Below are 27,972 nucleotides of genomic sequence, written 5' to 3'. Positions count from 1 at the left end.
CTCACTGTTCTTCTCTGCCTCGGTGAGCTTTCTGGAAAAGAAGAGGGACCAGGTCATATCCACCCCAGGTCCTAGTCCCTGAAAGACCTCAGGACTGGGGAGGATCAGTAGTGTCGGAGGCCAGCCCCTGGCCAGGGCGGCCTCCGCCATTAAAAGATGGCGCCTGGCGAGCTGCCAAGAAAAGTTGCCTCACCAGCCCTCACTGTTCTTCTCTGCCTCGGTGAGCTTTCTGGAAAAGAAGAGGGACCGGGTCATCCACCCCAGGTCCTAGTCCCTGAAAGACCTCAGGACTGGGCAGGATCAGTAGGGGCAGAACTTCTTGGGGAAGGATGTGTTCGCCCCAGATGTGACCCCAACACCCAAGGGCCCAGACCAGGCCTGGAGCAGCTGCGTGTGGGTGTGGGAAGCACTCACAGGAACTCTCTTGCAGGGCTCTGTCGGGGCCTGTGGGACCAGGCACAGATCGGTGAGTCTTCCCCAGATCTCCTGTCTCCACCAACAACCCCCTGAGCAGCCGGGGGGCACACAGGGTCAGGGTTGATAGTGACTCATGTGGGAGGGGCCTTCGGGTGACAGGTGGGAAGCTGAGAAAAGGGCCCCCTTGCAACTCTCCATCTGATTCCTTTCCAGGGACCCTCCCCAAACCCTCCATCTGGGCTGATCCCAGCCCCATGGTCACCAAGGGGAGCCATGTGACCATCTGGTGTCAGGCGTCTCTGCAGGCTGACGACTACTATCTGTATAAAGACAGGCTCATTGTGCCCTTGGAGACCTTGAACACCTCACGGGATTCCAGCAACAAGGCCGGCTTCTCCATTACATCCATGAGCTCACACAATGTAGGGCAATACCAGTGTTTTTATCAGATTGGGGAGATCTTCTCACAACCCAGTGACCTCCTGCCTCTGGTGATGACAGGTGAGGGCAGGAGCTGGTCCTCTCTCCCTGTGCCCCTCCTCCAGGCAGAAGGGAATGGACTGTGGCTTCAGGGGGACCCCTTGTTCACAGCCCACAGTACATGGGGCCCGTGGGGTCCATGGGGTGATGGTCCTGTAACCAGCTCCCTCCTTCTCCCTCAGGACAGCATGAGGCACCCTCCCTCTCAGCCAACCCAGGCCCTGTGGTGGCCTTGGGAGGGAACGTGTCCCTCTCCTGTAGCTCATCGTGGCCACGGGGGTCATTCCGTCTGCTGAAGGAGCAGGAGGCTGATGCACCCCAACACCTGGAGTGGATGTTCCGTCGTGAGAGGGGGCAGGGGATCTTCCATGTGGGCCCTGTGAACACCTCCCATGCGGGGACCTACAGATGCTACATTTCTCCCCAGTCGTACCCGGATTCGTGGTCACATCCCAGTGACCCTCTGCACCTTCAGGTCATAGGTGAGGGAGCCACAGCCTCACCCCATCTACCTCCTGGACCCCGATGACTGACCTAAGCTATATGCATAGTGGAACCCTGGGGTTGATGGGGGGTGATTGACACTGCTGTCCCGGGGCCAGAGCCGCAGGTGGGAGAACTTGGAAGGGGCCTATGAGAGCCTCACTGCAGGCCCTGGGCCATGCAGGGAGTGTGTCCCCAGTACCACTGTCCCCTGCTGTCCAGGTGTCTACAAGGAGCCCTCCCTCACGGCCCAGCCGGGCTCCCTGGTGCAGTCTGGAGACAGCCTGACCCTCCAGTGTCACTCAGAGACTGGCTTTGACAGATTCGCTCTGACCAAGGATGAGGAGCTCAGAGCTCCTCAGAGTCTAGAAGGGCAACCCAGCCCCAACTTCCTCTTGGGCTCTGTGAACCGCACCCATGGGGGCCAGTATCGATGCTACTGTGGACACAAGCTCTCCTCCACCTGGTCGGCCCCCAGTGCCCCTCTGGGTGTCCTGATCACAGGTGAGGAGCCCCCTGACCCATGTCCTAACTGTCTGCTCAGGGCCTGGGACCGGTTGCCCCTGGGTGATGGGGTCCAGGGAGAGGGCCAGGAGCACAGGCTGAGGTGGGATGTGGTCTAGAGACAGGGACTGAGAAAGGGACAGTGAGGGCCATGGAGATAAAGGACCCACTCAGAGAGATGGGAGGTGCTGAGAGGGGGTCCCACACAGAGTCCCTGGGAGAGGATGGTGGCCCCCCAGCCCAGGGTCAAGGGCAGGTGGGGAGGGGTGGCTCTTTACATGTCACGACCTTCCTCTCCCCCAGGAATGTATGAGAAACCGTCCCTCTCAGCCCAGCCGGGGACTTCAGTGTCCTGGGGAGAGAATGTGACCCTGCAGTGTCGCTCTGAGATCTGGTCTGATACCTTCCACCTGTTCAAGGAGGGGTCCCTCGCTCCTCCCCAGGTCCTTCGTCCGCAGTACACAGCAAAACATTATCAGGTCAACTTCATCCTGAGTCCCGTGACCTCAGACCTCGAGGGGACCTACCGGTGCTATGGCTCACACAGCAACTCCCCCTACCTGTTGTCACAGCCCAGTGACCCCCTGGAGCTCCTGGTCTCAGGTTAGGAGCCCACAACCCATGTCCATTGACGGCTCTAACGCTTGAGTCACAGTCCTGTCCCTGAAGAGCTCTGAGCTGGGAGGGGATGGAGGGGACAACAAGGAGTTCAACCACTGGGTTACCCCTCTCTGTGGTGGATGAAAAGACGGACAGGGCCATGCCCTCTCCATGTCTTACCCTGACTAGAGGGACAGAGGACTAGGTGACTGCAGGGAGGAGACAAAAGAATATAAAAGACAAGCGGTGACAAGGAGCAGTAGGGCTGAGTGGGACAGAAGACCCAGCACAGCCCCACAGCACCCCCTTCCTCCAAGCAGCATTTGGACTCTACACTCCTGCACCCCACAGACAATCTTCATGTCTGCTGGGAACAGAGTCCTCTTAGCCTAGAGCATACACAGCCTCTCCAGTCCTGGGCTGAACTAAGTTGATCCTCCACACTTCATATATTCACAAAGGGGTTGTTCCCACTGGACCTGGAGATGGGGGTTGGGGGGATTTGAAGAGAGTTGCCTCGTGTCTCCAGCAACATTGAGATCGTGGGGGCACACTGTGTGTTAGTGGGAGAGGAAAAGCCTGAGGAAGCCCAGGTCAGGTGCAGAGAAGAGCTGGCTGTCTCTGTCCTGGGTGCTGCTATGTAGAAAGTCAGACTATCACGGCACCTGTGGAACCAGGCCTACCGTAGGTAGAGCACAGTAAAGGGTGACTCTCATCTTTAGGTCGGGAGGCTGGGGGGTCCCTGGTAGTCACAGCTCGAGCCGAGATGGACCGGCCACTCCTGACTGAGACACTGACAAAACTCCATTCATATCCGAGACTTTGTTCTCCCAGTTACCAAAGGTTGAATCCTACCCTGGGTTTCAAAAGACTAAACCAGATAGGAAATTTGGTACCAGTGAGTTCTCTGGGAGATATTCTGGAATTCCTCTTTCTTGGGACTTCTGTATCTGAACGTGCCCTTTCTCCATCACTAACTCTTGGCCGGATGTGAAAGGAAAGAGAGAAAGGCTGGATTTCTGCCCAATTTCCAGGAGCACCAATGTGTCAGCGGATCAGGCCATCCTCCAAAACATCTTCCATAAGAATTCATGTCTAGCATTCCCTCCCCCACCCTAGAGGTACCTAGTATTTCTAGATACTTGGAGGCAGATCTCTGTATGTTCGTCCATGTGCCCATCTGACTTTTTTCTTTTATCTTTTATCGGGGAGGTTGTGGGGTTTTTTTGTTTTTGTTTGTTTGTTTGTTTGTTTGTCTGTTTCTCATCCGCCTTCATATCTAGACAACACATTGAGTGAATGGTTAGCAGTGATGTGAATTATGGGAATCCTTGCTCATAGGAAAATGCCTGATATGTGCTATATGATCCACCATTTATTTTTATTAAGTTCAATTAGCCAACATATAAGTACATTATTAGTGTTTGGTGTAATGTTCAATGATTCATTAGCTGTGTATAACAGCCAGTGTTTGTCAGATCACATGTTATTTTCAAAAAAGAACACATATATAGATAAAGATGGAAAATGATGTAGAAATATATAATCCCAACTCAGGGACCAGAAGGAGTTGGCGGATGTACGGGAATGAAAAGGTGGACCCTGCTTTTCACTCGTCCATGTTCCTGGTCCTCAGGATAAAAATGAAGCTTCCCATGTTTATTATTGCCTCCTAATTAGATGGAGGGTGAGACTCTAGAGACGCTCACTTAAAGGATTGAGATGGCATTAGCAAGTTTCAGGGACTCCCTGGAGAAGAGGAAAGAGATTACTTAAGTATCTAAGTCTCCCCAACCACAGGCTCTGTTTTGGCCTCTCAGGTGTAGCTGGTGCCGTCAGAGAACCATAAAACAAGCCTCCAGAATGGATGAATAAGGAGGAATTCTGAGTTATATGAGGGGCTCACAGGGACACATCCTGTCAATAAATGCAGGAAGGTGGACATGTAGGTTGCCAGGGTCACGTCAACACGTTCTGACCACCACAATCTCTTTGTCCACGGTCTCTAGTGTCAAACAGCCAAGATTACACCATGGAGAATCTTATCCGGTTGGGGATCTCTGCCTTGATCCTGATGGTTCTCGGGGTGCTGCTCTTTCAAGCTCGGCACCGTCAGGGAAGACCCCAAGATGCAGCCAGGACATACACGTGAGAGCGAGAAGACGGACAGTGAAGTAGAACTTTGAAAATGGAATGAATGATACCAAGAGTTTCTGGAAGAATATCTGTGCATAAGTTGAGGAAACATTCTACTGAGAATATTCTGGGTGTTAACATGGTTTGGGTGCAGGAAAATGTCTGGGTCGGTGCTATGGCGCCTCTTCGGCAATTAAATTGTGGTAATTTCTCTGTGACTTTTCCTTGACACTTTCTGGACTAGCTTCCTTCTTTCCTCAACCCTATGACTTGAGGCTAATCCCCCCCAGTAGCTCTGGCTCCACCCTTTTTCTCTGGTCCAGTTTCGTGGAATGCTTTTTCCTCAATTCTCCGGTGTGTGTACTCTTCAGCTCAGAACACAGATTCTGTTTTAAATACTGAACAGATGGATGCACAGCAAGTCCAGTTTGGAAAAAATACATTGAAAATCATTCTGTAAAAGAAGAATCTGGACCCACAAGACATTCCCTCTTCATCACATGATAAATGATACAATTTCTCCAGTGTTATCATCACTTGGGATGAGCATCCAGTGTGTGTAGTGAGAACCACAAGCTGTGGGTCAACTGGCTTTAAGAACAATCTGAGGGTTTTGAAGGGGTGGGGGGTGGGAGGTCGGGGTACCAGGTGGTGGATATTACAGAGGGCACGGATTGCATGGAGCACTGGGTGTGGTGCAAAAATAATGAATATTGTTATGCTGAAAATAAAAAATAAATTAAAAAAAAAAAGAAAATGCCATTCTTGCAAAAGTCCTGATTTAAGGCCTTTATTGATTTCTTTGGTGAAAATACTCGTTCTGTGGCCAACTTGAAGCCGCCTGTGGGAATTCACTGAATGCAGAGTTAGGAAGTCATGATTACAGTGGTCTCTCCCATGTGAGGAGGAGAAAAATGCAACAGGTATTAGTTAAAGACGTGGTGGTAATCACCTTGCAGTATGTGTCAATCAATACCTTACACTATAAATTTACATGTTTATAAGGTGTTCATAGCAGCAATATCCACAATAGCTAAACTGTGGAAAGAGCCAAGATGCCCTTCAACAGATGAACGGATAAAGAACATGTGGCCCATATGTACAATGGAATATCCATAGTTAGCCGTCAGAAAGGATGAATACTCAACTTTTACATCCACATGAATGGGACTGAAGATTATGCTGAGTGAAAAAAGTCAAGCAGAGAGAGCCAATTATCATATGGTTTCACTTATTTGTGGAACATAAGGAGTAACATGGGGCACATTAGGAGAAGGAAAGGAAAAAGTGAAGGAGGGAATCAGAGAAACAAATAGACACTATGGACTCTGAGAAACAAACTGAAGGTTTCGGGGGGCTGGTGGAGGGTGAACCTGGTGATGGGTATTCAGGGGGGCATGCACTGCATGGAGCACCGGGTGTTATCTGCAAACAACAATCATGGAACAGTCCATCAAACACTAATGACGTACTGTATGGTCACTAACATAACACAGTAAAAAAAATCCAGGTCTCAGGAGTGACAATTTCTCTTCTACACACTAGAACAAACTAGCATGATGATTTTTTTTAAGTGAACACTGGGTGTTCTATGTAACTGATAAATAGCTAAGCTCTACATCTGAAATGAATGATGTACTACATGTTGGTTAATTGAATTTGAATTTTTTAAAGGACATTTTATTAGTAAAAACAAGTTTTCAAAATAGATACTACACTTAAAATTTTTTTTAATTGGGCGCCTGGGTGGCTCGGTGGGTTGAGCCGCTGCCTTCGGCTTGGGTCATGATCTCGGGGTCCTGGGATCGAGTCCCGCGTCGGGCTTTCTGCTCAGCGGGGAGCCTGCTTACCCATCTCTCTCTGCCTGTCTCTCTGCCTACTTGTGATCTCTCTCTGTCAAATAAATAAATAAAATCTTTAAAAAAAATTTTTTAATTATATGAAGTTTAGAAAGGACTGGGTGATATGGAAGACTTCGGAAATCACTGCTAAGATTTCCTCTGGCAGGTATGGTTGTCTTTCTTTATCTATATATTTCTTAACATCTTCTCACCCTAAGGAAAGGACAAGACCTAACTGTTTGGAGGGAAAAGCCAACTGGTGGTTGAGGATCTAACCCACAGCTCCTCTCCATCTCTCCTGAAGGCACAGCCTGACACGCTGACTTGAGTGAGGGCAGATATGTCTCCTGGTCCCAGAACAAAGGAATCTGTCTCTGCCGGTGTTCTCATGTTCGCCCTCACTAGAAACCTGGATCAGTGTAAAATCCTTTCCCAATAATGAATTCCTTGGCGATGATTTTCAGTATCTTCTGAAACCTTTTTCTGCCTTTGAGTGAGCACCTCATTTTATGAATGATATTTGCATTTTCCCCAGGAAGGAGTTTCAGGAAGTTCTGGTGGCCCAGACCAGCCCTTATTACATATTTTTCAATTGAGGTGAAATTCACAAATAACATTAACTATGTTGAAATGTATGATAAAATGTAGAATTTTAAAAGCTAATGTACCCTGGATTTCTGCATTTTACTATGAAGTATCAAGATACGGGTTTTATTTTTAAATATGTGTCCACTACCATTTAAATGGTCTTTCCTCATCTGTGGAAAACGCTCAACTACTTACCTCTTAGGCTGTTGGCAGACAACGTTATCAGGTCTTTCTTCCTGACATGCTACCTGTGACCTTGGTCGTCTTCATTCTACCTCAAGTGCCTGAAATTTCCTTTTCTGGTCTAGATATTCCACTTTCTGGAAAAATTCTTCAATATTCTGTTCTAGCTTCCTGTTTAGCTTTTCATTTTTATCTTTTTTTTAAGGTTTTGCTTATTTATTTGACAGACAGAGATAATAAGTAGGCAGAGAGGCAGGCAGGGAGAGGAGAAAGCAGGCTCCATGCTCAGCAGGGAGCCCAATGTGGGGCTCGATCCCAGGATGCTGGGATCATGACCTGAGCCAAAGGCAGAGGCTTTAACCCACTGAGCCACCCAGGTGCCCACCATTAAGATCTCTAATTCATTTCTACAATTGCCTCTTGTCTCAAAAAGTCAGCGTCCTCCTTTTTCTCTCGGACGTTTAAACACAGCCTTCACTTAAGATAACTCTGTATCTTCCTAGCATTCTACTTTCAGATGTACAGTGAGAGCATTCTTAGTGAGCATTACGGTTGTCTTTTGTAGGGCTCTTTCTTGTTGTTAGGATTCCTTCTTGTGGTGACCCTTGTTGGAAGGCTGAATTTCCACTCACCTGATTTTCCAGACAGGTTCCTCCTATAGCTTCTCTAGGACTTAGGCATGGCAAAGTGGGCATGCCCACAGTGGTTTCTGCCCTTGGCAACCGCTTCCCCTTGTGTGAGTGTAAGATTCCAGTGCTAGGACAGAAAGCCCCCTCTGGGTGTTAAGGCAATCAGTCCTGAATCCCTTCTTGCCACTTCATGATGGCACACGGAGGAAGAACAAGGTACAAACAAGTCAGCTGCAAGAGAAAGGGAGCAGGGGACAACAGTAAAAAAGGCTGTTGCCCAGAACAAGTCCTCAGTCCCGCTTCTATTAGATAGAAACAGTAACCAACAGAAGAGCTGAAGAAGGACAAACATTAGTCATACACATTGTAGATAAACAAGAAGGAGGGCAAAATATTTCTGGTCAAGCAGTATAAAGTTTATAGTCGAACAAGCACATTCAAAGGACTTATCTAACTAGTCACAGGTGCTCTCCGGGGGGAAAGGGGAGATAACGGAAAAATGAAGCAGGCGGCGTTCCACCCTGAGCGAGCCAGGGCATCCCCAGCTGCTCCGCCTCAAGGCCGTATATCATTCTCTCCCCCAGAGGCCTGTTGCCAGTATGTGTTTTTCTTGAGGCTATATCTAAATGTGCTTGGTAACTGGGTTATATTTTAAGTAATACATTGTTCTGAGGGACAGTTACATTTCCTTCTTTTTGTTTGTGCAGAAGTAGAAAAGTTGATTTAGCAACTTCTTGATCCATCAGTCGTTGGAGGGATTTTTGTGTGTGTCTGAGGACTAAGCATAAAAAGATTATAGCAATAAAAAGAATAATCAATTAGCAAGACAGGGAACAACATGTGTTGGAGGGGATGTGGAGAAAGGGGAACCCTCTTCCACTGTTGGTGGGAATGCAAGTTGGTGCAGCCTCTTTGGAGAACAGTGTGGAGATTCCTCAAGAAATTAAATATACAACTTCCCTATGACCCTGCCATTGCACTACTGGGTATTTAACCCAAAGATACAGGTGGAGTGAAAAGAAGGGCCATCTGTACCCCAATGTTCATAGCAGCAGTGGCCACGGTCAACAAACTGTGGAAAGAACCAAGATGCCCTTCAACGGACAAGTGGATAAGGAAGATGTGGTCTATATACGGTATGGAGTATTATGCCTCCATCAGAAAGGACGAATACCCAACTTTTGTAGCAACATGGACTGGACTGGAAGAGATTATGCTGAGTGAAATAAGTCAAGCAGAGAGAGTCAATTATCATATGGTTTCACTTATTTGTGGAGCATAACTAATAGCATGGAGGACATGGGGAGATAGAGAGGAGAAGGGGGTTGGGAGAAATTGGAAGGGGAGGTGAACCATGAGAGACTATGGACTCTGAAAAACAATCTGAGGGTTTTGAAGGGGTGGGGGGTGGGAGGTTGGGGGAACCAGGTGGTGGGTATGATAGAGGGCACGGATTGCATGGAGCACTGGGTGTGGTGCAAAAATAATGAATACTGTTATGCTGAAAATAAATAAAAAATAAATTTTAAAAAAAGAATAATCATTCCACCTATAACACCGAGACCAGTTTGTTTGATTCAAGTAAAAAGGTTAAATTAGACAGAATATTGTTAATCCTTTGTGCAACACTCACTCCTGGAACTGATTGCAATGATGAGTGAGTAATGCCTTGAGTAGTATCTTGAAGTCATTTAATATCTAAAGTTAGATTATCACCATAATGATTAGTGATATGACAGCGAATCTTGCTGCATGATATTTCTGATTCATTATAGGCATGGGGAGTAAAACAGAAGGAAGAAACATTCCAGTCACATAAAATGTGAAGCCTAAGCTTTATATTTTGAAGATCATCTCCTATATATATCATGGCTGCTTCTTAATCAGAAATACCTTCATCTAATTTTTGATCTATGATCGTTTGTTGATTCCAAGCTTTGCTAGCATTCTCGTGCCACTTTTGTACAACTTGTGTGGTTTGTACATTTTGATGCAAGGCTATTCCTGTGGTGGTAGCTGTAGCAGTAATGGCAAAAATTCCTAAAATAGCTGTTATAAGCAACCCAAGAAATCTTTTTGTTCTATGGACCCAGTTAAAAGTACATGCATATCTGGAGAGCTTTCCCAAACACGGTGGTGTTTCACTGGTAACCAGATGCCTATTCTTCTTCTAGCTATGAGAATGATAGAATTGTCTGCATAAACATTCTCATCCACACAGGTGAACATTTTACATCAGTTTATTTCTCTATTGTTATGATCAAAAGTCATTTTCCAATAACAAAAACATAGGGATCTCTAACACAAGCTTTTACCCATTCTTCTTTCATTGGGAAAAAGGAGAATGCATAGTTATTAGACTGACAAATGTAAGAGCCATCCCAAACTCTGATGTGATTAAAAGCAGTGGTGACCTTCCATAAATTCTTTTGTCTTTTATGATAATTCACAAAAGGGGATGGCACGGAAAGTCCTTGCCCAAGCCAGGCCAGAGGCGCATCTCCTCAGGTTAAGGTTTGTGGTAAAATGAGATCATCAAAAACTTGCCATTTTAAATTTCGATGAGAGGAACAGGGTCTCCCAGTGCAACTGGTGACTGCCATCCCTTTAGGGGACCAGTCCCATACAATTCCATAGGAATCATTAATAACAATACTGGGGTGAGGAGCTCCACAATCCTCCCATAAAGGGTGAATTCCCTCATCAGACCACATTTGTGTCAGTTTGCGTTCGGGAATAGGGGGTGCTGCTGTGCTATAGCTAGGACCCTGATATTCATTGGCTAGGAATCCTCTAGTGGAGAGTAAATGTAACTGAACTTCAGTCAGATAATTATCAGTAGGAAAGTCCACAGACCATCTTTGATCATCAGGGATAAGACAACTGGAATGATTGTTGATACATATTAGTCTATTTTTATATCCTAAGGTAAGATTAATATTTCTGCCCTCCTCTAGTGACAATCGTGGCAATCTAGGATCCAAAATTCCAGGTACCCATTTTGAGGCACTCAAACAAATTGGTATTATATCTTCTCCCCACTCTACTGGAAGGAGAAGGGGAGGATTGGGTATAAGCCCAATAAGTAAAGTTATTTATTTGTGCATAACACCCAGGAAGACTTACGGCTACCGTGAGGAGAGCCATCGTAGTTACCACCATGTTGTCAGGGGCGAAAGGACGCTGCTCATTCTCCAGAACTGCCTCTGCTTTCTTGGTCAGCTTCTTTATCTGGCCCCAAGTTGAATCCTTGCTCTGTCTGTCCCAGGTATTGTGATCTGAGTGCTCTTTAAGGTGAGACCCTCAAAGCTGATGGTAGGTGGGACTGGTTCAAATCCGAATCTTTTCCTCTTGCTCATGACGAAACTTTATGAAATGAAAGGGCACCCACTTGGGCTCGACGGAATCGTCGGGTAATACACATGCATATCCCTTTCCCCAGGTAACTAAGTTACCAGGGAGCCATTGATTAGAAGTAATAATTTTCCACCCCGTTGGAGGATAGGTCTTTTCTTGTTTTTCTTTACTAAAATGTCTTTCTATTGCTGCAGTGTTTTTATAATCACGATTCAAAAAAGAGTAAATAAAAGTTGTGCTAATATTTCTTGAGAGGGACCTTGTATTTTCTCTTTTTGTTTATGAAGCTGTAATTTTAATATTTGATTAGCCCACTCTACAATTCCTTGTCCTTGAGGATTATATGGGATGCTAGTGGAATGTTTAATATTCCATAAATTACAGAAGGATTGAAGCTTACTGGAAACATAAGCAGGTGCATTATCAGTTTTTATAGCTTTGGGCATTCTCATGACTGCAAAGGCAGAGTGGAGATGTCTGATAACATGTGCAGCAGTTTCTCCTGTTTGAGCTGTAGCCCATATGAAGCAAGAATATGTGTCTACAGTAACATGAATAAAGGATTGTTTCCCAAATGAAGGGATGTAACAACCATCTGCCATATTTCATTGCCTGTTATGCCTCGTGGGTTGATGCCCGCTGGCTGTGTAGGCAGATTGATGGCAGCACAAGAAGAGCAGGAGTGGACAATAGAATTTGCTTGTTCCTTAGTGATAGGGAATTTGTGTTGAAGTCATTTTTTGTTTACATGTGTAAGAGAGTGAAAATCGGAAGCTTCCTGAAAAGCTGAGAAAGCAAGAGAATCAGCTATTTCATTACCTTTGGTTAATGGCCCAGGAAGTCCAGTGTGACGTCGGATATAAGTAGCATAGAAAGGGGCAGAGCCCTGATGAATAAGGGGTTGTAAATGATGAAATAATGAGTGGAGGGAGACATCAGTGTAGAAATAGTAGGAGCTTCAATATGCTGTAGAACATACACTGTATATAAAGAATCAGATAACAGATTAAATGCAGAAGAAACATCTTGAAACAATGTAATAACCGCCATTAATTCTGATTTCTGTGCTGAGAGACCGATAGTAGATATGACCTTTGAGGTAGGACCATTATAACAGGCTTTGCCTTTGACAGAGCCATCAGAAAAGTAAATAGGGGCATCTGTTATTGGATTTTTAGAAGTAATTTTAGGAAGGACAAAAGCGGTATGTTTTAAAAAGGAAACAACAGGTAAAGAGGGATAATGAGAAGAAGTGTTTCCAGGAAAGCCACTAAGGGCAATTTGTCAATTTAAATTATTTTGGAATGCCATTTCAATTTGTGTCTTATTTAAAGGCAGAACAATAACCTGCGCATCATATCCCTGTATTTGGCGAGTTCTTTTTCTTCCTAATTGAATAATACTGTCAATATGGTCTATATAGGTAGTGAGTGTTTTAACAGTATTATTTGGAAGAAAAACCCATTCTATGATTAGTTTTTCCTGAATAATTAATCCCGTGCATTTATGTGGGGTATGAAAAATGAGATGATCTAATGGTATCTCAAGCTGGACTCTATCTGTTTGCATTGATTGAATCTGGCTTTCAACAAATTGTAATTCTTTTAAGGCCCCTTTTGATAGGGTACTAGGGCTGTTTAAATTAGGATCTCCCTTTAAAGAGGCAAATAGATGCTGCCAAGCATAGGTGGGAATTCCAATTTTAGGTCTTATCCAATTAATGGCTCCCAATAATTTTTGCAAATCATTCAAGGTTGTAATTTTATTTCTACAGATTTGAACTTTCTGTGGTTTAACTGAGGTCCTATCCATAATGAAGCCCAAATATGAGAAAGGTGTGGTGACTTGTATTTTTTACGGAACTATAATTAGTTTGTATTTTTCAAATTGTAATCGAAGCATTTTAAATGCCCCCCTGCAATTGCATGTTATCAGAGGCTGCACATAATATATCATCCATATAATGGATGAGATAAATTTGTGGAAGTTGATTTCTAACCAGCTGTATAACTCTTGCCACATACTCCTGACACATAGTGGGGCTATTTAACATTCCCTGTCGTAGAACTCTCCATTGATATCGTTTGGCTGGTTCTTTTAAATTTACACTGGGAATAGTGAAAGCAAAACGGAGACAGTCTTCCTTAACAAGTGGTATAGTATAAAAGCAATCCTGTTAATCTATGATAACTATTGGCCATTTGCGTGGGACTAGATTAGGCAAAGGCAATCCAGGTTGGAGAGACCCCATGGGCTGGATAACAGAATTAACCATACGAAGTTCTGTTAAATTCTCCATTTTCCTGATTTTTCTTAATAACAAAGACTGGTGAATTCCAACGACTGTGAGATTCTTCAATATACCCTTTTCTTATCTGTTCCTCAACCAGGGCTTGTAAAGTAGTTTCTCTGGTGTTAAGGGCCACTGCTCCACCCAAACAGGTTTGTCCTTCTTCCAATGTAACTTAATGGGTTCAGGAGCAGTGGCCCTCAGTGAAAAATCTGGTAATCCTCCTTAGGGGAAGGTATAACCAGAGAGGCTTCCCATTGATTTAGTAAATCTCGCCCCCAAAGGTTAATGAGTAAGTCTACAATACATGGCTGCAGATAACCCTTTTGACCCTCAGGTCCTTCTCAGAAAAGAATATTGGAGCTCTGACACACATTGCCAGCCTGCCATAATCCCGTAATAGTAATAGAAGAGGAATTATATGGCCATTTTTTAGGCCAATGTAATGAGCTTGTGATAGAGACATCAGCTCCAGTATCAGTTAGACCTGAAAATTCCTTTCCTTGTATTTTAGGATGACAAATTTGTCTATCTTGATAAATTTTCTCAGTCAAATATGCTCCAGTTTTCCCAGTGCTTCCAACCCATTGGAGTTTCTTTGTTTGTTTTTAGACTGACCCTGTAGATAGGGCCCAAGTAGCAACTGGGCAATGCAGTCTCCTTTTTGAAAACGGTATGGAGCCGCAGTAGTATACATCACTGAAAGTTCACCAGTATAATCTGAATCAATAATGCCAGTATGAACTAGTACTCCCTTTGAAGTAAGGCCAGATCTCCCACAAAAGTAACCCAGTGGTTCCCTTTGGTAAAGGGCCATAAATATTAGTTGGGATTTTAGCAGGAAGCTTGGTAGGCATTAAGAGATAATCTTTGGGAATGGGGATATCTAATCCAGCACTACAAGCCATAGCACGTAATAAATATGAAACAGTACATTTGTTTGAAAGCTGGGCATTAAGGGAGAATTGGCCCCTTTGTTTTTGGGGGCTGAAGGCTTGCCCCAAAATAAGTTTCCCTGAAGGCGGGATCCATCCTTGCTAAATTTGGAATGACATTGACTTGCCCAATGATTTCCCTTTTTACATTTGGGAGGGAGACCAGGTGATTTATTTTTTACATTTGGTGGAGGGAATTTTCCTTTTCGCCTACCCTGAGCTTTATTATGCCCTGCTTGCCCACAGTGGAAACATCGTCCTTGAAATTTTCCTGTGGTCAGAGCAGCCATTGCTTGAGCTAACAAATCAGCTTTATAGGTCTCTGTTCCTACTCCTTGGCATAGCTTAATACAATCCGTCAATGTTCCCTTGCTTTAAAGGGTGCTACCAGTTTCTTACAATCAGTATTAGCATTCTCATAAGCCAACAGCTGAAGACTGGTATCAGCAGCCTCCAGATTATTTATCTGTCTTTTGACAGCCTCTTGTAATCTCACAATAAAATCAGTATAGTGTTCTTTTGGACCTTGTACCACCTTTTGAAAAGAAGAGCACTTCTCTCCCTGAGATTCTATTCTTTCCCAGGCTCTCAAACAACAATGCCGGAGCTGCTCAATAGCTTGTTCATTCATTTGTACCTGGTCTTGCACCCAGGCCCACGGCCCAACACCCATGAACTGCTCCATGGAAATAGGAACATTACTAGCTCTGTTATGGGCAGTTGCTGTTTCTGAATGATCTTGCCACCATGTTTTAAACTGCAAGAACTCAAAAAGTTGAAAATAGAAGTACCCTATGACCCAGCAATTGCACTACTGGGTATTTACCCTAAAGATACAAATGTAGTGATCCAAAGGGGCACGTGCACCTGAGTATTTATAGTGGCAATGTCCACAATAGCCAAACTATGGAGAGAACCTAGATGTTCATCAACAGATGAATGGATAAAGAAGATGTGGTATATATATACAACGGAATACTATGCAGCAATCAAAAGAAATGAAATCTTGCCATTTGAATGACGTGGATGGAACTAGAGGGTATTATGCTTAGTGAAATAAGTCAATCGGAGAAAGACAACTGTCACATGATCTCCCTGATATGAGGAAGTGGAGATGCAACATGGGGGCTTGGGGAGTAGGAAAATAATAAATGAAACAAGATGGGATCGGGAGGGAGACAAACCATAAGAGACTCTTATTCTCGCAGTACAAACTGAGGGTTGCTGGGGGGAGGAGGGGTTGGGAGAGGGTGGTGGGGTTATGAACATTGGGGGGAGGGGTGTGTGCTGTGGTGAGTGCTGTGAAGTGTATAACCTGGCAATTCACACACCTGTACCCCTGGGGCTAAAAATACACTATATATTTATTTAAAAATTTAAAAATAAATAAATAAATTGCAAGAACTCACTTGAAGATAGAACTGTTTTTGCTAACAATGATCAATCAATCGGAATAAGTCAATTGCCTTCTGCGATGCCTTGAGTGATTCCCATTGTAAATGGAGAATTAACTCCATAGTTTTGTACTGCCTGTTTTAGTTCCTTCAATAATTTGAAGGGAAAAAGGCTCATGCCTGGTCTCACAGATACCATTAGGGTTGTTAGGATCATGTCCTGGAGCGACATGTTCTCTAATAATAACTGGGAAATTAAAATGTAAGGCATCTAGGTCTCCCGCTCGCTGTGCTTCAAGGAGGCCTTACTGAACGGCTGATAGCATGTATTTTTTCATCTTTTTCACTAAATGGTGCCTTCTTATAGGATGGTGGGGCCGATGGTGACAGTGCCATTTGCACCTTTTGTTCTGTTATTGGAGGAGGAGGAGAAGGAGATTCCTCCCTTATATATTCCTTTACGGTGGCCTTAGTAATTTCTTTCTCCTCCTGGATGGCATGTTCAGGTTCCTCTTTTTTAGTTTCTCCTGAACATTCATTATCACTCTCCAAATCAGGGGTTTGTAAAGGCTCCAAAACGGAGTGAATGAGGGTCCAAGTAGACCATATAGTAATTGCAATTGGTTTTCCTTTAGCATGCAAAAGTTTTAACTCATGACCTACTTTTTTCCCATGTTTGTAAATCTAAAGTCCCTAATATAGGGAACCAGGAGCAATGTTCTTAAATTACTTTTAAAAGCTCCATTAGTTGGCCCTCGCTGACTTTTGCTCTTCCCGCCTTTAGGAGCCGTCTCAATAAGCAAACGTAAGGGCGATAATCGTTTGTGCTCTCTAGACTACCCATACCCTGCGATAAGTACTCACAACTCACCAGCGGGAAAAAGGCACAGCCGTGCAAAACTCACATTGGGGTTTCTTCTCCAGTTTCATTTCTGGTCCCTGTTCAGTCGCCACTTGCCGCTTCCTGGCGTCGCATGGGAGAAGAATGAGGCACAAACAAGTCAGCTGCAAGAGAAAGGGCGCAGGAGACAGCAGTAGAGAAGACTGTCACCCCGAACAACTCCTCAGTCCCGTTTTTATTAGATAGAAACAAACAGTAACCAACAGAAGAGCTGAAGAAGGCCAAACACTAGTCACATGCCTTGTAGATAAACAAGGAGGGCAAAATATGTCTGTAAAAGTAGTATAAAGTTTAGAGTTGAACAAGCACACTCAAAGGACTTTGGAATGGGAGGTGAACCATGAGAGACTATGGACTCTGAAAAACAATCTGAGGGGTGTGAAGCGGCGAGGGATGGGAGGTTGGGGAACCAGGTGGTGGGTATTATAGAGGGCACAGATTGCATGGAGCACTGGGTGTGGTGCAAAAACAATGAATACTGTTAGGCTGAAAAGAAAGAAAAAAAGGACTTATCTAACTAGTCACAGGCCCTCTTGGGCGGGGGGTCGGGGAGTGGAGATAACCAAAAACTGAAGCATGAGATACCCGGCATCCCCAGCTGCTCTGCTTCAAGGCCTTATATCGTCCTCTTCCCCAGAGGCCTGGTGCCGGTATGTATTTTTCTTGAGACTGCATCTAAATGTACTTGGTAACTAGTAAAATTTCCCATGGGTTATATTTTAAGTAATACATTGTTCTGCGGGACAGTTACACCTTCTTGTTTCTCAAGAGGTTGTGGCCCAACCTTCTCCTGGAGCCCTGAGTGCTCCCCACTGAGAGGACCCTGGGGAACCCCTCTTCATCCACACAGGTGGAAAATCATCCCTACCAGCCCTCTGTGGTCCCAGGCAGCAGCGGGAACTCAGCTTAGTTCTCTGCCTCTGCTGGGGTTCCAATTGCTTCTGGAGAAGTTCATTTCCCCTTTACCTGCATGTCTCTGTGTCTGCATAGTTCAGACGTGCTGTGAGCAGCAATCCGGTATTCAGAGCAGACAAGGTCTCCAGCGGGCACACGAACCAGCCACCTGGATGCAGAGTCTGGACCCGGGACCCCATCACCACGACGGGACCCCCAGCCCATGCTTGTCTTACCTAGTCTGGAAACTCACAGCTCCCCATCCCTCCCATGACCCCGACTCCCAATCCCCACACTCACTCTGGGGGATGCAGTTCAGGACGACATCAGCAGATGGGAACTGAGGAGCAGAGCAAGGACACGCCGCCCAAGGTCAGGCTGGCAGTGGACAGTCCAAGAATAGTTCGATGAAGATCCGCTTTCCTGCAAAATCAGAGCTCTAGCACAAATACACGTCCCCTGATGCTCGCACACAGACCGCAGGGTGAGGAGGTCAGCTCAGCCCCAGGAACAAGGGGCACCAAGAAGCCAGGACGGGCAGTCTGGGATGTTCCCAGCAAGGCCAGAGGTGGACAGTGTCCGAGCAAAACAGAGAAGTCCTTGGAAGCAGTGTCATAAAGAGAGCCCACACTCCGGGGCCATGAGCGGGGTAGTGTTCCATTCCCCATGTGCCCGTATCTCTCCTCTGGGCTCATTGTCACCATGACCTTGACCTGAGCCATTCAGAGATGTCACATGAGTGTCTGTGCTGACATGAGCTCCCCAGCACAGCAGGAACCCATGTTCCCTGCAGCAGCTCTGGGTCTGGGGACCCATCCATGGTGAGGGCCCAGGGGTGTGCTGGGGAAAAGGAGACCCCATGGGGAGGCTTTGGGAGGGAAGGACCTGCCCTGGTCTCCTCACCTGGATGAGATATCTTAGGAAGCCTGGGAGTCCACCAGACACACCGTCATGGACACCAAAGCAGGGCTCAGGGGAGGGACTGACTGTTCCCCTTCCTGTGGGGCTGCTCACGTGACAACACCATGACAGGAAGAACTGGCCACCGCATGGCCACACCCTTTGTGTCTGTCTGTCCCGCGGTCACAGTCGACCCTCCATCTGCACAGCCGGAAGCAGAGAGGAGAAGCCATGACCCCCACCCTCACAGCCCTGCTCTGTCTCCGTGAGATATGAGGAGGGGAGGGGACACTCTAGTCTGGGAGGGACCCAGAAGGGGTCTGGGTTAACGCGGACTCTGCTCCCAGGGGAGCCCCAATGAGAGGGTGGGAGAGGGGACCACGGGGACTCGCAGGCCCTGGTCTGTCGGAGACCCCTGGCTCAGGAGGCTCACAGGAGGAGAGGATCTGCTAGGATTTGGGGCAAACCTCTCACAGGGACTCTCTTACAGGGCTGAGTCTGGCCTCCAGGACCCAAGCCCAGACAGGTGAGTCTGACCCCAGGGGTCCCAGTCCCACCTCCTCACTGGAGACAGGGGCCACCCACCAGGCATCAGGGGATGGAGAACAGATGTTCTGGGCTGACCGAGGGGGACGTCTAGGGGTTTGGGGCAGAGCTGGGACCTGGGGGTGGGAAAGGTCTCTGTCCCAGCTCTGTTTCCTTCCAGGGACCCTCCCCAGACCCACTGTCTGGGCTGAGCCAGGCTCTGTGATGCCTTGGGGGACATCTGTGACCATCTGGTGTCAGGGGGGCCTGGAAGTCCAGGAGTACCGCCTGCATAAAGAGGGAGAGTTAGAGACCTGGGACAGACAGAAGCCACTGGAATCCAAAGACAAGGTCAAATTCCCCATCACACACATGGCAGACATATATGCAGGAAGATACCGCTGTGACTATCTCAGTCCCACTGGCTGGTCAGAGCCCAGTGACCCCCTGGAGCTGGTGGTGGTGACAGGTGCGAGCCCACTCAGGGTCCCAACCCCAGGCTCTGCCCTCAGGAAGGGGGGCTCTCAGGGGTCTCCCTCTCACAGCCCAGCCTGGGGATAATGTGGGAGATCTGAGCCTCATTTCACACCACCCCCTCCTCCTCTCCTAGGATCCCAGGGCAAACCCAGCCTCTCAGCTCTGCCCAGCCCTGTCGTGACCTCAGGAGGGAACGTGACCCTCCAGTGTGCCTCACAGATGGGATTCCACGGGTTCATTCTGATGAAGGAAGGAGAGCGCCAGCCCTCCTGGACCCTGGGCTCCCAGCCAGCCCCCCGTGGGGGGACCCAGGCCCTGTTCCCTGTGGGCCCCGTGACCCCCAGCCTCAGGTGGACGTTCCGATGCTACGGCTATTACAGCAACACCCCCCAGGTGTGGTCGGACCCCAGTGACCCCCTGGAGCTGCTGGTCTCAGGTGAGAAAGTCTGACTGTTGCCCCATCTGTGTTTTGAGGCACCAGACAGGTTAACGCGGACTCTGCTCCCAGGGGAGCCCCAATGAGAGGGTGGGAGAGGGGACCACGGGGACTCGCAGGTCAGCGTCACTGACCGTGATGGACAGTGAGACCCGGGGATCAGGACGGGAGAAGGGAGGTTTGGGGAGAAGCAGCCCCTGCCATCCACGGCTGGTCTCTCCCAGGTGTGTCGGGGAAGCCCTCCCTCCTGACCCAGCAGGACACTGTCGTGACCTCTGGACAGAGGCTGACCCTCCAGTGTCGCTCTGATGTCGGCTACGACAAATTCGCTCTGTCCAAGGAGGGGGCACCTGACCTTCCACGGCGGCTTAGCCGGCAGACCCAGCCTGGGCTCTCGGGGGCAACCTTCTACCTGGGCCTGGTGAGAACCTCCCTTGGGGGCCGGTACAAGTGCTACGGTGGACACAACCACTCCTCTGAATGGTCAGCCCCTAGTGACCCCCTGGACATCCTGTTGGCAGGTGAGGTCTCACAGCATCTATCAGGACTCCAGACTCTGCACAGGTCCTGCCAGGCGAGCCCCAGGTGGTGATGGCCGGGACCAGGGGTGTGGGGTCACCAGGGAGGGAGAGAGACAGAGAGAGACAGGGGATAGGAAGGGACAGACTCGGAGGACACAGACAGACGCAGTTCAGATCAAGGGCTGGACAGTCCCTCACCCGCCCTTCCTCTCCCTAGGACAGCTGCCCTACACACCCTCCCTCTCAGTGCAGCCTGGACCCATGGTGGCCCCAGGAGAGAATGTGACCCTGCTGTGTCAATCACGGAGCTCTGTGGACACTTTCCTTCTGTCCAAGGAGGGGGCAGCCGATCCCCCGCTGCGTCTTAGATCACAGTACCGAGCTGGGCAGCACCAGGCTGAATTCCCCATGAGTCCTGTGACCTCAGCCCATGGGGGGTCCTACAGGTGCTATGGCTCCGCCAGCACCTCCCCCTACCTGTTGTCACATCCCAGTGATCCTCTGGAGCTCCTGGTCTCAGGTGAGGGTCCCTGACCTTGTCCCCTCTGTGTCCCAACATTTTCTTCAGGGCCCTGCGACCAGGAGGGGTCTGGTCTAGGATGGAAGTGGGGGGTTCCAAGGGAATGTCAGCAGAGGGGTCTACCCCTCATGCATGGTGTAGGAGGGAAACAGGTCCTCCCACACTTGCCTGTCCCTCACCCCAGCCCCAGGATTCTCCTGGGAGAGGAGGAGCTTTGGGGGTCACAGGGCACATGAGGAGGAAGAGTGAGAGCAGAGACAGGGTCTCAGGGGAAGCTCCAGCCCCTCCACACTCCTGTCTTTTCCCCAGGACCCTCTATAGACCCCGGCCCACTAACCACGGGGCCCCCCCCGACCACAGGGCCAGGCTCAGTAGACTGTGAGTCACAAGGGCTGCTCTCCAGGGACTTTTCTTCTAGGCTCTCATAGATGCCAGGGGAATGATGGGGCTCCAGGAGCTCTGAGGCTGGTGAAGGGGGCTGCGGTGGTCATGGCAGAGGGAGGGGGAGGGGCCCAGTGGGGGAGGTGCAGCCCGGTACCTCACCCTTACTGACCCCAGAGGCTCTGAGGGTGAGTGAGGATCTCTGTCTGCCTTGGTGGGTGGGTCCATGGGGAGCAGGTTCTGAGCTGCCTCTCAGTTCAGAGTTCTCTGGTGGCGCTGGCTGGCACCTGCCACTCCCCCATGTGTTGTCACAGCCCAGTGATCCCCTGGAGTCCTGGTCTCAGGTGAGCAGCCCTGACCTTGTGCTCAGCTCAGGACACAAGTCTCTGGAAAGCCTGACATAGTAACACATGTGGGGATTGCAGGGGCTCCACAGAGGAGGATCCTGCCCTTGAAAGGTTGGGAAGATCCACAGTGTGCACCCGGGGTCCCCCATCCTGCAGTCTCAGCAGAGTAAGGAGTAGGGGCTGCGTGGGCGGTGAGCGAGGGCAATGGTGAGTGGACAGCGCCTCCCACTTACCTCCTGTCCCTCCATAGCAGAATCTGATGGTGTTGTCAGCCCCCCGGTATGCTCTACTGGACAGAAGCCTCCCCACCTGCGGGCACCGCTCTGCTGCCCCCACCCCCGTGCTCACCTGGGGGCCTCCATGCCCCTCGGTGCACACCTGAGAGCCAGGAGGGTGGAGTCTGGCTCACGGGAGTCCCCAGGGAGGCTGCACCCCATGTCCATGTACATTGGTGTCCACTCTGTGTTGTGTGTGGTCGCTGGTCCAGTGTCCCTGTGTCTGCTTCTCATACCTTCTAGAGCAGCACCTGCAGATGATGGCAAAGGGAACTCAGGTGACAAGGACGCCAGACTCAGAAACCAGTCCTCTTTCTCCTGTATGCATTGGGGTTAGACTGGATTCACACAGTCCTTGTGGGGAACAAGCTCTGGCATTCCCAGGTCTTTTTATTATTATTATTTATTTTTTAATTTAAAAAATCTTTTAAATTTAAATTTAATTTTTTAATTTAATTTTTTTAATTATATTTTATTTTTCCGTGTTCCAGAATTCATTGTTTATGCATCACACCCAGTGCTCCATGCAATCTGTGTCATCCTTAATACTCACCACCAGGCTCTCCCAACCCCCTGCCCCTCCGCTCTGAAACCCTCAGAGTCCACAGTCTCTCATTGTTCGTCTCCCCTCCGATTTCCCCCAACTCCCTTCTCTTCTCCAATTCCCAATGTCCTCCATGTTATTCCTTATGCTCCACAAATAAGTGAAACCATATGATAATTGACTTTTCTCTGCTTGACTTATTTCACTCAGCATAATCTCTTCCAGTCCCATCCATGTTGCTACAAAAGTTGGGTATTCATCTTTTCTGAGGGTGGCATAATACTCCATAGTGTATAAGGACAACATCTTCCTTATCCATTCATCCATTGAAGGGCATCTTGGCTCTTTCCACAGTTTGACTATCATGGACATTGCTGCTATGAACATTGGGGTACAGATGGCCTTTCTTTTTACTACATCTGTACCTTTGGGGTCAATACCCAGTAGTGCAACTGCAGGGTCATAGGGTAGCCTTACTTTTAATTTCTTAAGGAATCTCCACACTGTTTTCCAGAATGGCTGCACCAGCTTGCATTCCCACCAACAGTGTAAGAGTGTCCCCCTTTCTCCACATCCTCTCCAACACTTGGTGTTTCCTGTCTTGTTAATTTTGGCCATTCTTACTGGTGCGAGGTGGTATCGCAATGTGGTTTTGACTTGAATTTCCCTGATGGCTAGTGATGATGAACATTTTTTCATTTGTCTGTTAGCCATTTGTCTTATTTGGAGAAGTGTCCGTTCATGTCTTCTGCCCATTTTATGACATGATTATCTGTTTTTTTGGGGTGTTGAGTTTGAGGAGTTCTTTACAGATCTTGGATATCAGCCCTTTGTTTGTAGTGTCATTTGCAAATATCTTCTCCCATTCCATGGGTTGCCTCATTGTTTTGTTAACTGTTTCCTTTGCTGTGCAGAAACTTTACATCCTGATGAAGTCCCAAAAGTTCATTTTTGCTTTTGTTTCCCTTGCCTTTTTAGACATGTCTTGAAAGAAGTTGCTGTGGCCAATGTCGGAGAGATTACTGCCTATGTTCTCTTCTAGGATTTTGATAGATTGCTGCCTCACATTGAGGTCTTTTATCCATTTTGAGTTTATCTTTGTGTATGGTATCAGAGAATGGTCAAGTTTCATCCTTCTCTACACAGCTGTCCAGTTTTCCCAGCACCATTTATTGAAGAGACTGTCTTTTTTCCACTGGATATTTTCCCCTGCTTTGTCGAAGATAAGTTGGCCATAGAGTTGAGGGTCCATATCTGGGCTCTACTCTATTCCACTGGTCTGTGTGTCTGCTTTTGTGCCTGTACCATGCTGTCTTGGTAATCACAGCTTCATAATAAAGCTGGAAGTCAGGCAACATGATAACCCCAGCTTTGTTTTTCTTTTTCAACATTTCCTTAGCAATTTGGGGTCTTTTCTGCTTGATACAAATTTTAGGATTGTTTGTTCCAGCACTTTGAAAAATGCTGGTGGTATTTTGTTTGGGATGGCACAGAAAGTATAGATTGCTCTGGGCAGTAGAGATATTTTAACAATGCTTATTCTTCTGATCCATGAGCATGGAATAGTCTTCCATCTTTTTGTGTCTTCTTCAATTTCTTTCATGAGTGTTCTGTAGTCCCTTGAGTACAGATCCTTTACTAACTCTTCGATTGGTGCTTCCGAGTGTTAGCACATTTTCGATGAGTCTCACTTTGTTATTTTTCCATGTATAACATTCAGTGATTTGTCACATACATGAACTTCAAAGTCTTTGAACTTCATTCCTTTAAGTGGTGTCACTTCATAGTCTGTTATAGGAACAGCTCACCCACTCTAACACCACGTACGTCAGCTGTCTGAGTAATTGCTGAGCAAGCCTAAGAGAAGTGTGAGTTTGGGTGTATTTTTATATCCTGTGAACTCAATGTGCTCTCTCCCTTTCAACCACTGTTCAATATGCTGCCGAAAATGATCATAACCACAAACACGTGGAAATTTCACTGTCTCATGTCTAAAATGCACAGCTATGTTTCTCGCTTCAAAGGACAGAGAAAATAGCCACAAGATTCACGTCACGGAAACAACTTGATTTATACCCAAAACTGACTTTAAAAGCAAGCTCATTAAAAATCTATTTTTATATCGAAAGCACTGTTGACCTATCTATTTCAACTCATTTTCCTGCTTCATTAGGATCTTATTAAAAATGCATTCTTGGGGGGCACCTGGGTGACTCAGTGGGTTAAGCCTCTGCCTTCAGCTCAAGTCATGATCTCAGGGTCCTGGATCGAGACCTGCATTGGGCTCTCTGCTCAGCAGGGAGCCTGCTTCCCCCGCTTTCTCTCTCTGCCTGCCTCCCTGCCTACTTATGATCTCTCTCTCTCTCTCTCTCTGTCTCTGTTAAGTAAATAAATAAAATCTTTAAAAAAAATTTTTAATGCATTATTTTCCTGAACGATGTCTGTCTGCTGAACAGCTATGCTTTTTCCTTGATTTTAACAATACAAGGCTCTTTAGAAAGGCTTCCTGGTTTCAGACATTTGGGGGTTAACCCAACCACATAACATTTACTGTTCACTGGTATTTTCTGAATTCAATAAGGTAATATTACGTAGACTATTTGGATGAATCTTTATAATAAGAATTGGTTCATATTTTGTTTTTCCTTTTTTTTTTACTTTCTTGCTTTTCATATGAAAACTGGGTTAAGAGATATCAATGATTTCGTATATGAAATCCACATGTATGCACTTCCTCAGGTCTGGTCTGTGATTTAGTGCGGACAGAGGTTGTCTTTTCGATGCAAACAAAATGATTATCTATCCCGACTTCAAATCTCACCAGATTTCTAGAGTTTGTCCCCAAATAGCGAGATGATGATGGAGAATCCTTCTTCTGGGCACATGTCCCTGACCTGCCTCTAGTTCCCCAAAGCCTGAGTCCAGACTCTCCTGTCCCCATCCTGTCTCCACATGCCACAGACCGACCACCCTCCTGTTGAGGAACAGACAGACCATACTGAGCAGAGAACATGCAAGAACATGATGATTTCTGTGCTGGGAGGCCATTTTTCTCTGCAACCCTGATCTGGTGGGGCACAACCAGAATCTATCCCGAGTGACTCAGGAGCAAAGTCTGAAATTAAAGAGAACAAGGAGGCTTAAGGAATCCAGTGAGGAGAGCAGAGGAAAGCCCTCTAGTGCAGAGAAGGGCTAGTTCAGGAACTATCCATAGTGACAAGCTGGGGACAGGCTAGACGGGAGTCTCCAACTCCTTCCATCAGCTTCCATCTTACCTGCAGAAGCAGCTGGCACCATGAGCCCACCCCAAAACAAGTCAGACCCCAGCAGTGGAGACTAGGAGAAATTCTAAGTGATGGGACTGCTGTGGAGAGGGGTGTCCTGTCCAGGGGAGGCAGGTCCCCTGCATGGACATGCAGGATATGGGGGATGTGGGTCTTCTCTGACCTCTGCAACCTCTCTGTCCTCATTCCTAGGCTTGGACCCCAGAGATTACACGGTGGAGAATCTGGCCTGCATGGGCATGGCTGCCTTGATCCTGGTGGTCCTTGGGATTCTGCTGCTAGAGGCTCAGCACAGCAAGAGAAGGACCCCAGACACAGCCAGGAGCTAAACATGAGGGGGAACAAAGCCACCATTCCATATAGCAGAGCTGTGGGCATGCATCCCAGGTGCCCAGAGGGATCTGGAGGAAAGCCTGCAGCTCACCCTCGCTGATCTGTCTGCTGACAACATCGAGGGGGAGCATGGTTCAGGTGCAGGACATGTCTGGGCTGCTTCTTGCCCAGGACTTGTCCCCCGTGACCTGTGGGGCTTTCCCTCCTGCATTGCTGGACATCCTTGACTGCCCCGTCTTTCCTCATCCCTGTGACTTGAGGGTTCATCCCACACAGCAGGGCTGGTTCATACCTTCTTACAGCGGCAGCTCTGGTCCACCTTCAGGGGATACATTTTCCTTCACTTTCCATTTCCACCTTCCCTGATGTCCACTATCGCCCTCCATTCCTCAGCCGAAAACACAGACTCTGTTTTCATAAGTAAATAAGTGGGTGAAAATCAGGCCTGCTTTGGAACAGATGACTCCAAAACCATTCCCTGAACCCTCTCTAGACTCACAGAGCTCTTCTTTCCTCGTGCGGTGACACCTGGTGGAATCTTCCAGAGACACCATCAGTTTGAGTGAGCTCAGGGATGTGTGAGGTGCAAGGAATAAATGTTTGTTTATTTTAAGTTGTGATTCATAACATTTGCCCATTTCTTTGGCGTAAACACACCCATCATGGGCAACATCAAGGAGCCATGTGAATGCACTGTGCACCCAGGTGGGAGTCATGGATACACCATCTTCACGAGTGAATGTGATCCTGCAGGGGACACACCTCACTGGAGACCCCAAAGTGCATGTGTGTGTGTGTGTGTGTGTGTGTGTGTGTGCACGTGCGCGTGCGTGCGCATGTGGGAATGCTTGTGTGTGCAGCTGTGTCTGTCTCCAATATTTTCCAGTGCTTATGTGTCTGCCATTTTTCCTTCATGCTGTACCTTCTCCATCCTGGCCTCCTGTTCACGCCTGGGCTCCTGTCCACATCTGGGTTCCTAATCTTAATTTTTTTAAGATTTTATTTATTACTTAAATGAGAGAGAAAGTGAGGGCAGGCGCTGAGGGACAGGGACAAACATACTCTGGGCAGAAAACAGAGCTTGACCTCAGCCTGGACCCAGAGCTCAATCCAACGACCTTGAGATCATGACCTAAACCAAAATCAAGAGTCAGAGACTTGAAGGCACCGAGCAGCCCAGGCGCCCCCTGGGTTCCTGTTCTAAGTGAAGTGAACTACAACACTTGGCAACCGTTCACAGACTGAAAATAGTCCACTACCTAAAAACGTGAATTTCTGAAAATGCCTTCTCTCCCATTCTCTTTCTATAGTGGGATGCTGGGAAACATCCCCCACCCCCCGGAGGGTATGATCGCAGTCCTAGGGGCAGAGGCTCCCTCTGTGTGTTGAGGGATCCACCCCCAAAGCCCTTCCTGTCTCTCCTGAGGATGCAGCCTGACCTCCAGGATCCCCATGCCTTCCCCACTGAGAGGACCATGGGGAACCCCTCTTCATCCACACGGGTGCAAAAATCATCCCTTCCAGCCCTCCGCAGTCCCAGGCAGCAGCAGGGACTCAGCTTAGTTCTCTGCCTCTGCTGGGGTTCCAATTGCTTCTGGAGAAGTTCATTTCCCCTTTACCTGCATGTCTCTGTGTCTGCATAGTTCAGACGTGCTGTGAGCAGCAATCCGGTATTCAGAGCAGACAAGGTCTCCAGCGGGCACACGAACCAGCCACCTGGGTGCAGAGTCTGGACCCAGGACCCCATCACCACGACGGGACCCCCAGCCCATGCTCGTCTTACCTGGTCTGGAAACT

General features: G+C 47.6%; 2 protein-coding genes across 13 annotated transcripts in view; one reads left to right on the top strand and one right to left on the bottom strand.

Annotated features, from left to right (window-relative positions):
- LOC116579282 (leukocyte immunoglobulin-like receptor subfamily A member 6) overlaps positions 1-27,972 on the bottom strand; it is a 355,647-nt gene that overhangs the window by 302,072 nt on the left and 25,603 nt on the right. The gene's annotated exons all lie outside the window — the stretch shown is intronic.
- Positions 52-26,788, top strand: LOC116580015 (immunoglobulin superfamily member 1-like). The gene is made up of 16 exons (XM_032326053.1): positions 52-220; positions 431-466; positions 631-918; positions 1,080-1,379; positions 1,603-1,884; positions 2,188-2,487; positions 4,494-4,632; positions 17,947-18,004; positions 18,665-18,797; positions 19,023-19,058; positions 19,239-19,526; positions 19,668-19,970; positions 20,195-20,491; positions 20,709-21,011; positions 22,258-22,398; positions 26,035-26,788. The coding sequence occupies exons 1-16, from the start codon at positions 157-159 to the stop codon at positions 26,169-26,171; spliced, it is 3,105 nt and encodes a 1,034-aa protein (XP_032181944.1). The 5' UTR covers positions 52-156; the 3' UTR covers positions 26,172-26,788.

Source organism: Mustela erminea, chromosome 19 (assembly GCF_009829155.1).
Source record: "Mustela erminea isolate mMusErm1 chromosome 19, mMusErm1.Pri, whole genome shotgun sequence".
Taxonomy (NCBI): Eukaryota; Metazoa; Chordata; class Mammalia; order Carnivora; family Mustelidae; genus Mustela; species Mustela erminea.
The sequence above is the reverse complement of the archived record's forward strand: the minus strand, read 5'-3'. Positions and strand labels throughout refer to the sequence as shown.

Excerpts from the sequence above, each read along its gene's own strand:
- LOC116580015 (XM_032326053.1), top strand. The coding sequence starts at position 157 with ATGGCGCCTGGCGAGCTGCCAAGAAAAGTTGCCTCACCAGCCCTCACT. Across the intron at positions 919-1,079 it reads CCTGCCTCTGGTGATGACAG|GACAGCATGAGGCACCCTCC; the intron begins GTGAGGGCAGGA and ends CTTCTCCCTCAG. Across the intron at positions 19,971-20,194 it reads CCTGGAGCTGCTGGTCTCAG|GTGTGTCGGGGAAGCCCTCC; the intron begins GTGAGAAAGTCT and ends GGTCTCTCCCAG.